The following is a 12844-nucleotide window of genomic DNA, read 5'->3' as shown; positions in this document are numbered from 1 at the left end:
TGATTGTTTGGCTAGTTTTATCCTTCCACCAAGGCTGTGAGCACTGTAAGAGCAAAGACTGTACTGACCTCAGGTTAGGACTTTATTCTCAGAAATTATGGGCGTTTAAGAAGCAGACAAACCTTGAAGTTAGACCCCAAGTTCACTCGAAAGAGAAGTCTCCCTCTCCGAATCTAGAGGAAGGCCCTGGAATATCTGTGACTCTTCCAATTGGGAACCTTCGATTCAGGCCCATACCTCGACTGGGTCTAACAATCTTTTTCACAAAGTAGAAAGTTAACTGCGGGGGTGGGGGGGTGGGGTCAGATGACGTTAAAGACGAGTAAAGATGACGCAGTAGGCACTGTTGTGCTGCCTGGATTTGTTTATGTTGTTATGTTTGTTATTGTTGTTTGCTTCTTTGTTTGTTTCTGTTTGGTTAGTTTGACCAAAGTTGGAGTTACCCGAGAAGAGGGAACATTCAGAAAATGTCCCTATCAGATTGACCTGTAGGCTGATTTCTTGATTGATGATTGCTATGGAAGGGCACAGTAATACCCTTGTGCAAGTATTGCCCCTGTGCAAGAGGTCCTGGGGTATATAAGAAATTCAATCGAATAGACCAGCAAGCAGTGTTGCTCCATGGCCTCTGCTGCAATTCCTGCCTCCAGGTTCCTGCCCTGAGTTCCTTAAAGAATTGTGACTTGGGATATGTCAGCCAAAGAAATCCTTTCCTCCTCAACTTGATTTTTGTCGGGGTCTTTTCATAGCTATAGAAATCTAACTTATAGAGCGGTTCTTTTCCAAAGGCAGCTTCCACGAGCCCACACGTTGTCTCATTCAACGGAGAAGCCCAGGGACAAGGACGGCATTAAGTCTGAACCCCATTCACCTTTATTTCCCTGTACCCCTTCCGGTTGCTGGTGGGTTGTTTTTCCTCCTTCGCTCCCAGCGGCCTGGGAGGGCTAGAGAGCTGCAGGAGCTGAAGGAGGATGCTTGGTGTTCCCTCTGCCCAATGCCCTCTGGTCTCCCTTGCCCTGCTCTTGACCGCCGGGGCGCGCGCCGCGTCGCCACGGAAACGCCGGGCAGGCGGGGCGGCGCGCACTGCGCGCTCTCAGCTCCCGGTAGAAGTGGCGGCGTCTCCTGCTCCCGCGCGCCCTGGCGGCCCGGAGCCGCGCTCGTTGGGCTCCCGTCCTGGGTCCCGGGCGGCGGGAAAGGCAAGATGTTGAGGCGCAATCTGGATGACCGGTAACCGCCGGGGCCTCGTCGTGCAGGGCTGCCCGAGGAAGAGGGCCGGGTGGGAGAGAGGAGCCGGGCCGAGGGCCTGGAAGCCGGCTGGGGCGGGAGGAGGCCGTACGGTCCCCGTGGCTCTCTGCAGCCCGTCTACCGGGATGAGGCGAGTGCGGGGCCGAGAGAATCTCCCGGCCGATCGCTCCCCCGGAACTGGGCCGGGCCCCGCCGCGGTACAGAGCCCGGGTGGCCGCAGCTGCCCAGGCCGCGGCAGCGCCGCCCCTTCTCGGCCCACCGGGCCCGGGCCCTTGCCCGGGCCTGCAGGGTTCTAGGCAGGACCAGAGCCAGCGTGAGGTCCTAGAGAAGGGCGGGCCTCTGGGAGAGTTGGGAATGTTGCCCTTCAGGGCTTCAGGATGCCCCGGGAATGTTTGCCCGTAAAATTAACGGGACACCTTTTTACTGTTTGAAGAACAGTGTTCCGTGTCTCCTTTTTCTAGAGATGCTCAAACAAAACAACTGCAGGATGCTGTCACAAATGTGGAGAAGCATTTTGGAGAGCTTTGCCAAATCTTTGCTGCTTATGTAAGGAAAACTGCCAGGCTTCGAGACAAAGCCGACCTCCTGGTGAATGAAATCAACCTGTATGCCTCTACCGAGACACCAAATTTAAAGCAGGGTCTGAAAGACTTTGCTGATGAGTTTGCCAAACTTCAAGATTACCGCCAGGCAGAGGTATGAAGTGAGGTTCTGGTGTCATAAGCCCAAGTAGTGTGTAGGGATGGTGGACTTTTCGTTGTAACCTACCCAACAGTGGTGAATGTACCCTTGCTAAATGTCTTTCCTGATTGTAGCATTGTGGGTTTACTATATGGAACCTTCCTGTGACCTGATAGCTTTCAAACTAAGCGTCAGGTGTGTTTGAAGTCTTGAGTTTACCGCTGCATTTGCCAACAGGATAACAGGGAACAGGCATTCAGAAAAGGTGACATATATAGCAGTCGTGGGGAAGAAAAGCACTGTGTGGGCCAAGTGCGTTTTAAAGAATGCCTAGAAATGGAAATGCTAAAAATGACAAGATCACAAATTACTAATAAATGGGCTACACGTTGCTGATTTTCCCATGGTTTGGAAGTCGAACAAAATCGGAAGGCTATGATTTATAACACAAGTGATACAGCTGAGAGTCTGGCTGTGTGTTTGCTTTGAGTGACCAGAGCTTTGTTCTTAGGAGATCTTTCTAAAATCCAGTATTTTCTTAATACTGCATAAGCATTTTCACGTACTTCTTTTAGGTACCAGTTAACACAACAAAAGTTGGCACGTTCAAATTCCATTGCTTTTTTTTTTTTTTAACTTTCGTAACAAGCCTCATTGATCTTTCTTATGTTTAAAGCCTAAAACAAATTTTCAATTACTGAAAATTAAAAAGCGAAATAATCTATGAACTTATCATCATCATGTATATAAAACTTGAGTACTAATCCCTTGGGGATACCTGTAAGAAAAATGTTGCGTTCTTGGCATACATTTCTTCTATAACAACAAATACTCAGTTATACATGGTAACTGGAGATGTAATGTTTCAGAAGTAGTTTTTATTCACAGATAATCCTAAAGTCCTATTTTACCAATAAGTTCCCCTTTCTAGAAAATTTTTATGCTAGTTATCAAATAGCAAAGTGGATTGATTTGCGTTTGCTCTGCTCTGTTTCCCTGCTTACCAAATGGTGGAGATGCTAATGAACATGGCAAAGGTAGGCAAGGGAAAGACAAGGGAAACCGTTAGGCCAGACACGGATAGACCTCGCAGTGTGTGGTAGTAGAGCTGGTGGACATGAGACTGGCCTGAAGACTCATAACATTGATCTTAGAATTCTGAATATTTAAATGATTATTTCTTACATTTTCCTAAACTCTTTTAAAATGAAACATCCATATAACATCATTCCAGAAACTAAAGAATTAACATGAAATGAAATGGACTGATTAGGTAAACATGTACCATTTTAAAAAGCATTTCATTTGCTGTAAAATGTTTGTTTTAAGCAATAGATGTCATTTGTTCGCCCATCCTGGCAAAGTCTCAGTGCCTCATCATTTTCTTGTATATGTATTAGTATAAAATTTTTTCTTCAGTCCCTTTTACTAGTGTTATTATTAAAAGAATTGCTATTACTTTGTGATGAAAATTTAAATGAGTTTGAGAAACTATTTAATTCTAGATAAAAAGAGATCAGTTGTACAGTTTGGCAGATCAGCAACACTAAGCCCCTTTATGTTGTTCTCTGGGCTTTGATACATAAGTGGCTGTTTAAAACGATTCAGCTAATACAATAATTCCCAAGCTGTTTGCTTTTAAGGGTTTGTGTTCCTTTAAATGTTCCTAATAACACTGTATTTTTCAGCTTTTAATTTTTCTGGGCAGTTGAGCTATATGAATTAGGGGTCAGTGTCTGTAATGTCTGACAGGATGTGCTTGAGCACCTAACAATGACAGTGGCACTGTCTAAAACCTCCTGAAAGCTGTAACTGCACTGTAACTTAAGATTTCAAAACTACTTATCTATAGAGTATTAATTTCAGATTAAACAGCATAGATCTTTATTTCAGGATTTAAATTTTGGTATTTCTATGTTTCTTTTCAGTTATATTTTATATAATTTTCAATAGGTTGAAAGACTTGAAGCCAAAGTAGTTGAACCTTTGAAAGCTTATGGGACCATTGTAAAGATGAAGCGAGTAAGTCAGTCTATTGTTTTATCCACTTGGTATTATGAAAAAGGTATGAGGTTTTGTCTTTTTCATAACAAATAAAAAATAACATACAGTTATTCTTTTTATATACTTTGAAAAAGATTTTCTTAGATCTTTAAAAATAATGAACCATTTTTACCAAGCTTGCTGAGTTTATTAATATTCTATCTAGCAATAAAAATCATTATTGTGGAAACATTTAACCTATGTGATGAATATGTTTATATATTTTTGTTTTAAAGATGGTGACTTGTATTTTTAAAATCTGACAAACTGCTTTTGAAATCAACTTAGAGTAAAATTTATACAAAATAAAATTATTATTTTTCAGTGTTTGGTTTTTATACATATACTCATGTAAGCATTACTAGAACCAGTATTATAGTCATTTGTATGACTCATTTTCCATTTATATTGTGTCTTATCTTGAGAAAATATCGATGAAATGCACAGGCTCTCATGTGTATACACACACACATTCACCCCTACAGTGCTCATAACTTGTGTGCTCACAGTGCCGGGAGCAAACACATATTCTTCCATCTTCTTCCATTCTTAAGAGAGAATGTCTTATATCTTAAGTTAGAAAGTTTTATTAAGAAAAATGCTTGTTTACAGGATGATCTCAAAGCAACATTAACAGCAAGGAATCGAGAAGCCAAGCAGCTATCCCAGTTAGAAAGGACGCGCCAGCGAAACCCATCGGACCGGCATGTAATTGTATCCTTTGGATCTGGGTCTTTAAACCAAAAGGGGTTGTGGGTTATGCAGTGCAAAGGTAAATGTATATGGAACTTATACAGCTCGAGTTCTAGGTTGGGAATTTTCATGTCGGTGGCAGAACGAAATCCCACTAGGCCTCCTCACGAGAGCAACAAGGCGTCTATCTGTAAAGTAGTCCCACCTCCTAACGCAGTCTGTTTGCTTCTCAGGACAGACTGCCCCAGTCCACTCAGAAATGTTGATATTTTCAGGGTACGTTAAAAAGTAAATGCTAATGTCTCAGTGCACTACCTGCAGTACTTTTAAGGAAGAGAGGAAATTTTCCTACAATGTCCTTCATCCAACAAACAAACAAACAAATAAACAAACCATGAAATCATAGTGATAACTTTTAGTCAAACCTTCAGGAGATTTCAGTATAATTAAGCTCATAGGAAGAGACATGGTATCTAAATAGGAATGTTGGTTATAAAACAGTGCTTCTAGGAAACAATTACTTCCTGAACAAGAATATGTTTCACGGATGACCAGCAAACACATGCAGTGCTAGCAACTGTGTAGAAAGCACTGACATCTCCAAGCCACCCTTCCCCATTCTAGCTCGCCTGTGTCTCCCTCCTGCTCAAGTTTGGTTCTGCCCAGCCCAACCTAGCCAGACACCAATAAGGAGTGACTCTTTTGGGACATTGGAGGTTAAAGAACACCTTCATTCCTGAAGGGAGTCCCCTGGGCAGTGATTTGGGGCTACTCCAATTACCTGGTCCATCTTTCTATAAGCCAACTTTCTTTTTTAAAGAAGAAAAAGGACTGGCGAGATGGCTCAGAGGTTAAGAGCACTGACTGCTCTTCCAGACGTCCTGAGCTCAATTCTCAGTAACCACATGGTGGCTCACAACCATCTGTAATGGGATCTGGTACCCTCTTCAGGTGCGTCTAAAGACAGCTACAGTGTTACTCATGTACATAAAATAAATAGATATAAACAAAGAACAAAGAGGCAGTTAAGTTGAGCTAGTGCAGAATATGTATTGGACATTTATTGGAGCTATGGATTTCAAACCAGTCTGTTTTAAGCAAGCTGGACAAACCAGAGAATGCTACCAATTCATTCCTGACAACTAGAGATCTGTCAGACTAGGGATTCCAGTGTTTAGGAATTAAGTCAGTAATCAAAATTTGTTTTGTTCTTGGGATAAAGAGTCTATGAAGGCAGGTATTTTTATACCATCTGTAATCCTGCATAGCAGTTGGCTGAATCACAAGTTTCATATTGATCTTTAACATAGAAATGAATATACTGCTAAGTCGCACCTTCTGACTGACACTGCTGTGTTAACACTGCTGTAGAGGAAGGGGCAGTTCTTATGGCACACCTCAAACAGGTGGGGGAAGCACAAGTGACAGGTGAACTGTTCTGCTCACCAGATAAGACCCACACAAGCATTCTGGTAACCTGAAATTAGAGCATAAACCACACGTTACATGTAAATGTATTCAATATAAAAATAAAAATAGCCAGGAACATTAGTGTATTTTTACCAGATGTGAACATAGACCCTTACAACTCAACTGTCTATTCAGTAAAATTCAGTGTATGCATGAATTGGAGTCCCTTCTTTGGATGAAGATAATCCTAGGATCTGCTGCCCACCCAAAAGGTACCAGATGACTTCTGAACGGCTGTAACCATTTGGAAGCTGTAACCGTTTGGAAGCATCACTGTGGCTTTCCCACTGGCTAACTCCATACCCTGCTACTTGTTCTTCACGGATCTGCATCTTAACATTTCCTACTCCACATTGGTTCATTGTAGAATTTTGAGCAATTTTCAGGAACTATAATAATGCTCACACGTGTATATTTTCTTTGCTAAAGCCTGGCTCTGGGAGCTCTCTGCTCTGGAAGAGGGTTTCAGACCTTAGAAAAGGATAGAAGTTCTGAGCAGCTGGGATCCAAGACCTCAGCTGTTCCGCTTCCTGTGCTTTACTAAGTTAACCAGTCCTAAAGAGACTTGCAGTTCCTGAACTAAAACATAAGGACATGAGAAGGACAAAGATAAGATAAAAAGTAAAAGTCACAAAAGCTGTATATCATATACTGTAATCATCAGGAGTCAGGCTGAGTATTCTCAGAAAAGAATCAGAGATAAGTAACTGACAACCGGTTTCAGAACAAAACCTCACAGGGACTCTACATTTGAATTTTTTGTTTTTGTTTTTGTTTTTTTTAAAAAAAAGAAGCCCAGAAATGTTTTTAACTAGTTTTTAATACTAGTTAGGATTAAGTTGAAAGTCTTTTTTTTAAAAAAAAAACAAAACTATGCTTTATATGGTAAATATAAACAAATACAGATACAAGTTGGTACACCTGCAAGTGCTTAGTTTCTTAGTTATGCACTTACACTAATTGTAAGAGCAATTCTTTAAAGGTTTATGACTTGACTTTATAGTATTCAATTCTCTTTTAAATGTATTTTTTCCTTCATGAAAATTTTCAGTCACAGGTGGGCAATAAATTGGTGTGTCAAGAAATGGATCCTGAGAGCAAACCCGTTTACTTGTTTCAACTTACAGATTCTTTTAAAAATAAGCAATAACTAAATGTCAGAGTATTTTAGCTTAAAACTTTGATGACAAGTTCATATTAAATGATATATGACTTTAGAGAAAATATAATTTTATTATAAGGAACAAAACCTTATTAGGAATAATTTAATCATAAAGTTGGGGTATGTTTTTTAATTGTTGGTACTGCTTAAGACAACATTTAATGTCTGATAACAACTATTGTCCTAAAGGAAAAGATGCTTAAAAAGAGATACTATGATTAGAAAACAGCTTTTAAAAAAAAAAAAATCAGTCTTCAATCCACAAGTAAATAGAAATATTCAGATAGTAACTGTGATAATTGATTTTACAACACAGATCTGGATCTGGATAGTATGAGTGCATGTATAAAGCCAAACATTGGTATTTGCCATTTAATATATTAGTTATTTACATGCATATATATGTGTGTATATATGTATATATATATATATATATATATATATATACATATATATACATATATATATCATAAACTAAATGAAACAGTGCAATGCTATTAGCTTAAGAATCTGATTAACCTGAGTTTGATAGTGCATGCCTGTAATCCCATCACTTGGAAGGAAGAAGGAAAATCAGAAGTTCAAGGTTTTCTTCCACCAGGTACTAAGCTTACAACCAGCATAGACCATGTTATATATATTCCAAAACTATATAAATATACAGATAGATATGGTGACACATACCTATAATCAGCAGTCAAGAGGAAAAGGCATGCGTTCACAATCAACCTGTGTTAGAGAATTCTAGGACGAGCACTGGCTCTATAAGAAGACCCTGCCTCAAAAATTAAAAATTATATTTTTCATGCATTTGGAGAACTCTTAAATGTAAACAGTGATAGGACACTTGAGTTTCCTAGCCTCAAGCACTTGCATGTTGTAATAATAAAACCTCTGATTCTCTGTAGTGGGAATCGTTATAACTGTGGGTCATCTTAGTGTGTACTCTTAGTCCTTCACATAGATCTATTTTATTTGATTTAATCTATAAAGTAGTTGTGTCAGATAATTGAATTACACAATAATACAATGTGAGAGCACGGAAAACAGTAACCAGTTACAAGTCTTTCCTTTGAGGGAAAAGGACAGTGGGGTAAACACCACAGATTAAAGTAGAGGGAGGCAGTAGAAAACCAAGTGGTTTTACAGCACATCCAAGGACAACAGGGAAGGTAGTTTTGAAGAAAGGACTGTTGCTGAGATTAAATGTCTCTTAAACGTAAAGCTCGCTGTTGTGCATACTATCTAACAGTGCTTTCGTTGTGTGTGGTAAAAGGTAAGTTTGAATAGTTTACACTTTTAGGCCAGAGAGCCAAGAGTAAAGTGGTGACTTTCACCAAAAGGTTCATCTACATGGATCCTGGTGGGTTTTCTTTCATCTACATGGATTCTGGTGGGCTTTCTTTCATCTACATGGATCCTGGTGGGCTTTCTTTCATCTACATGGATTCTGATGGTTTTCTTTCATGGGGCATTCACTTTTTTAGGCAGAAACTGAATTACAGAGAGCCACAATCGATGCTACCCGCACAAGTCGTCATTTGGAGGAAACTATTGACAATTTTGAAAAGCAGAAAATAAAGGACATAAAGGTAATTAACTTAATACAGAATGTTCTCTAACCTTACTTAAAGTTATGGAAAAAATAATATACTGATTGTTAGCCCAGAGTTCTTAAACGAAAAAGAATTATAGACCAAAGTTTATCAAGTTAATTATGAATACAATGGCACATTAAAGGGGCTATAGTAATTTACTTTCTATCCCAACTGCAGTTCCCCCTCCCTCCTCTCTTCCCGCCCCCAATCCACTTGTCCTCCCTTTCTCTTCAAGAAATGGGAGGCCTCCCATGGATATCAGCCAGCCTTGGCATATCAAGTTTTGCAGCAAGACTAGGCACATTTTCTCCTATTGAGGCTCTAGACAAGGCAGCCCAGTAGGGAAAAGGGTCCCAAAAGCAAACAATAGAGGGGGCCCCTGTTCCCACTGTTAGGAATCCCACATGACGACCAAGCTGCACAACTAACTGTACATATGTGCAGAGGGCCTAGGTCAGTTTCATGCATGCTCCCTGGTTGACAGTTGAATCTCTATGGGCTTCTATGGGCCCAGGTTAGTTGATTCTATAGGGTTTCCTGAGGTGTCCTTGACACCTCTGGCTTCTACAGTCCTTCCCATTTTCTGCAGGATTCTCCAAGCTCCATGTAATATTTGGCTGCAGATCTCTGCATCTGTTTCCATCAGTTGCTGGATGAAGCCTGTTTGATGACAGTTATGCTAGGCTCTTGCCTGCAAGTATAGGCAGAATATCATTAACGGTGTCTGGGGTAGGTCTCAAGCCAAACCAGTTATTTGGCCTTTCCCTCAATTTCTGCTCCATCTTTACCCCTGCACATCTTATAGGCAGGACAAATTGTACATTGAAAGTTTTGTGACTGCGTTGTCCCAATACCTCTATTGCAAATCTTGTCTGGTAACAGGAAATGACTGCTTCAGGCTCCATATCCGCCCACTGCTTGGAGTCTTAGCTAGAGTCACCTTCATGAATTCCTGGTAGTTTCCATTGCCCTAGGTTTCTAGTTCATTCCAAAGATCCCACCCCACCAATTTCAGTGCTTTCCCAGCACTCTCTCTCTCTTCATCATCCCACCTGATTCCTCCTGTTCTCAACCCCATGAAGTCCCCTCCCCTACCCACCCATGATGTCAATTTTATTTCCCCTTCTCAGGGAGATTCATGCACCTCCTCCTCCTTGAGCCCTCCTTGTTACTTAACTTCTTTGGGTCTGTGGATTGTAGCATGGATATCATTTTCTTTATGGCTAATATCTACTTATAAGTAAGTACATACCATGGTTGTATTCCTGAGTCTGAATTTCCTCACTCAGCGTGATTTTCTCTAGTTCAGTCCATTTGCCTGAAAATTTCATGTCATTGCTTTTTTTGTTTGTTTTGTTTTGTTAGGTTTTTGTTTTGGTTTGGTTTGGTTTTGGTTTTTGGTTTTTGAAGACAGGGTTTCTCTGTGTAGCCTTGGCTGTCCTGGAACTCACTCTGTAGACCAGGCTGGCCTCGAACTCAGAAATCCACCTGCCTCTGCCTCCCAAGTGCTAGGATTAAAGGCATGCACCACCACACCCGGCTGTCATTGTTTTTAATAGCTGAATACTCCATTGTGTAAATGTACATTTTCTTTATCCATTCTTTGGTTGAGGGACATCTAGGTTGTTTCCAGTTTCTAGCTATTACAAATAAAGCTGCTATGAACATAGTTGAATAGTATCTTTGTGGTATGGTGGAGCAGCCTTTGTTTATATGCCCAGGAATAGTATAGCTTGGTATTGATATAGATCTAGTCCTAATTTTCTGAGAAGCTGCCATATTGACTTTCAAAGTGACTATACAAGTTTAGACTTTCAGCAGCAGTGGAATATTCCCCTTACTCCACATCCTCAGCAGGATCTGTCACTTGTGGTTTTGATCTCAGCCATTCTGACAGGTGCAAGATTGGATCTCAGAGTCCTTTGAATTGCATTTCCCTGATGGCTAAGGGTGTTAAACATTTCTTTAAGTGTTTCTCAGTCATTTGAGATTCCTCTGTTGAGAATTCTGTTTATATCTGTACCCTTTTTTAAAATTAGAGATCTCACTAATTTCTTTATGAAGGCACTTAATGAAGGTTATGAACTTTTCTCTGAGCACTCATTTCATTGTGTCCCATAAGACACAATGGTGGTCCTGGGTTCTTTACAAAGGCAGACTGAGCAAGTCATGGTGAGCAAGCCAGTAAGCAACACAGTTACATGGCCTCTGCATCAGCTCTTGCCTTCAGGTTCCTACCTTGACTAATTTCAGTGGACTAAGATGTGAAACTGGAATCCAAATGAACCCTTTCCTCCCCATCTTGCTTTTTGGTCATGGTGTTTTATCATAGCAATATTACTGCTAATACGACGGTAACATTAATTTGATCCACAATGATGAACTGGTTTGGTTCCAAATATTCACAATTGCCTTTATCATAACAAACCTGCAGATTTGACTTTTTTGGCAGGTCTTTGTTAACAATGTTTTAGTTATCTTTGAAAAAAATCTTAAATATTGCTTAATATATGCTATTAAAAATTAAGGATTTTTGTTCTCCCTGCAGATTTTCCTTTAACAGCTATTTTTGTAATTTTACTGTATTTACCATTACCACTTATTGGCTAACCCTTCCTTTGACCTGTAAATGTTTTTCAGGTGAAAAACCATCTATGGCCTTTGGGTTCACTTTTGTGTCCCACCTACATGTAAGCTAGCTCCTCGAGTGTTATAATTTCCCTGCTCAATACTGAGTACACAAGTGGGGCAAAGAAAGTAAGTGCAGAAACCCTAGCTTTAGTGTGTACTTCCAGGGACTTTCTGAAATAGATGGAGCTACACAGTGTGTCCAAGTTCCTTTCTTTGTCTGCATTACTATCCCCACAAAAAGTTTTTACAAGGAGAAAGGAGCTAGAGAAAACTTCTATGAAATAGTAGGTATAATTCAAAAATATACAACTGTGTAAATATGTGCAACCATTGCAAGTTTAGGAATATTTTCATCACCTAACCTCTGTACACTTTAGCCTTACCTCTCTGCCGGATTACTACCCCTAAGAAACCACTAATCTTCTCTGTGGATTGGGCCATTCTGGCCATTTCACTGTGGATACAACAGGTTTTGTGTTTCATATCACTTACCATATGTGCAGGCTTATCCATGTTGTAGTAGGCATCACTCTTTGGTTTTGGCCAAATAAATTTGATTGTACAATATTGTTTATGTTAATCAGCCAATGGCTTCTTTAATTGTTCCCATTTAATTATAAGTTTATATATTCATAAGCACACTCTTGTGTGGAAATATTTTTGCATTTTATATTTATGTGAAATACATATATTGAATATGTATGATTATAAAATGAAAAAATTAAAGCGTTAAATTACTGATACTACAGTAAATGATTAGCTCTTTGAGGAACTGCCATACCGTTCCAAGATGGCTTTATCATTTTACATTCTTCCTAGCACTGGATGATGGTTCCACATTGTATGATGACTCCTCAGTACTTTCTAATTAGTAGAATGATCATATTGTAGCCATACTGGTGTATGTAAAGTAGTATCTCATTGTGGTTTTGATTTTCAATCCTGAATAATGCTTTCTGACCATTTGTATATATTCCTTGGAGAAATGCCCGTTCAGGCCTTTGTGCATATTCCAATTGGGTGGTCTTTAACTACTGGGTTGTTTTTATCATGTTCTAGATACAAGTTCCTTACTAAATAATAGATGCCATTGCTTTTTCACATTGTTTGCTCTCTGTGCCAATGGTATTGTGAATACACATTTTTCTTTAATCAAACATATTTGAAAGTTTTTTATACTTTGGCCCTATAAGTGAGCATTTTTAAATGGAACTCTTCTGTAAAAATATTTTAAAAATAAAAATTTGACAATTATCAGATCTACACAAATCCTTAACAAAGGTTTTCTGTGTAATCCTCATTAATGCAAACCTTTTAAGTT

The 12844-nt window shown here is 39.7% G+C and overlaps 1 protein-coding gene across 2 annotated transcripts in view; it reads left to right on the top strand.

Annotated features, from left to right (window-relative positions):
- The first annotated feature begins 917 nt into the window (after positions 1-917).
- The window catches only part of Fam92a (family with sequence similarity 92 member A), an 18038-nt gene continuing 6111 nt past the window's right edge, over positions 918-12844 (top strand). Inside the window, exons 1-7 of one of the 2 annotated variants that reach the window (XM_029533355.1) lie at positions 929-1227; positions 1707-1941; positions 2943-2963; positions 3880-3948; positions 4582-4683; positions 7184-7189; positions 8782-8886. In XM_029533355.1, coding sequence (XP_029389215.1) covers positions 995-1227; positions 1707-1941; positions 2943-2963; positions 3880-3948; positions 4582-4683; positions 7184-7189; positions 8782-8886 — 771 coding nt within the window. In that variant the 5' untranslated portion in view covers positions 929-994. Of the gene's footprint in view, positions 1228-1706; positions 1942-2942; positions 2964-3879; positions 3949-4581; positions 4684-7183; positions 7190-8781; positions 8887-12844 lie in introns of both variants that reach the window. The other variant, XM_021222225.1, reaches the window with a different exon arrangement.

Source organism: Mus pahari, chromosome 22 (genome assembly GCF_900095145.1).
Source record: "Mus pahari chromosome 22, PAHARI_EIJ_v1.1, whole genome shotgun sequence".
Classification (NCBI taxonomy): Eukaryota; Metazoa; Chordata; class Mammalia; order Rodentia; family Muridae; genus Mus; species Mus pahari.
This window is presented reverse-complemented; position numbering and strand designations above follow the sequence as displayed.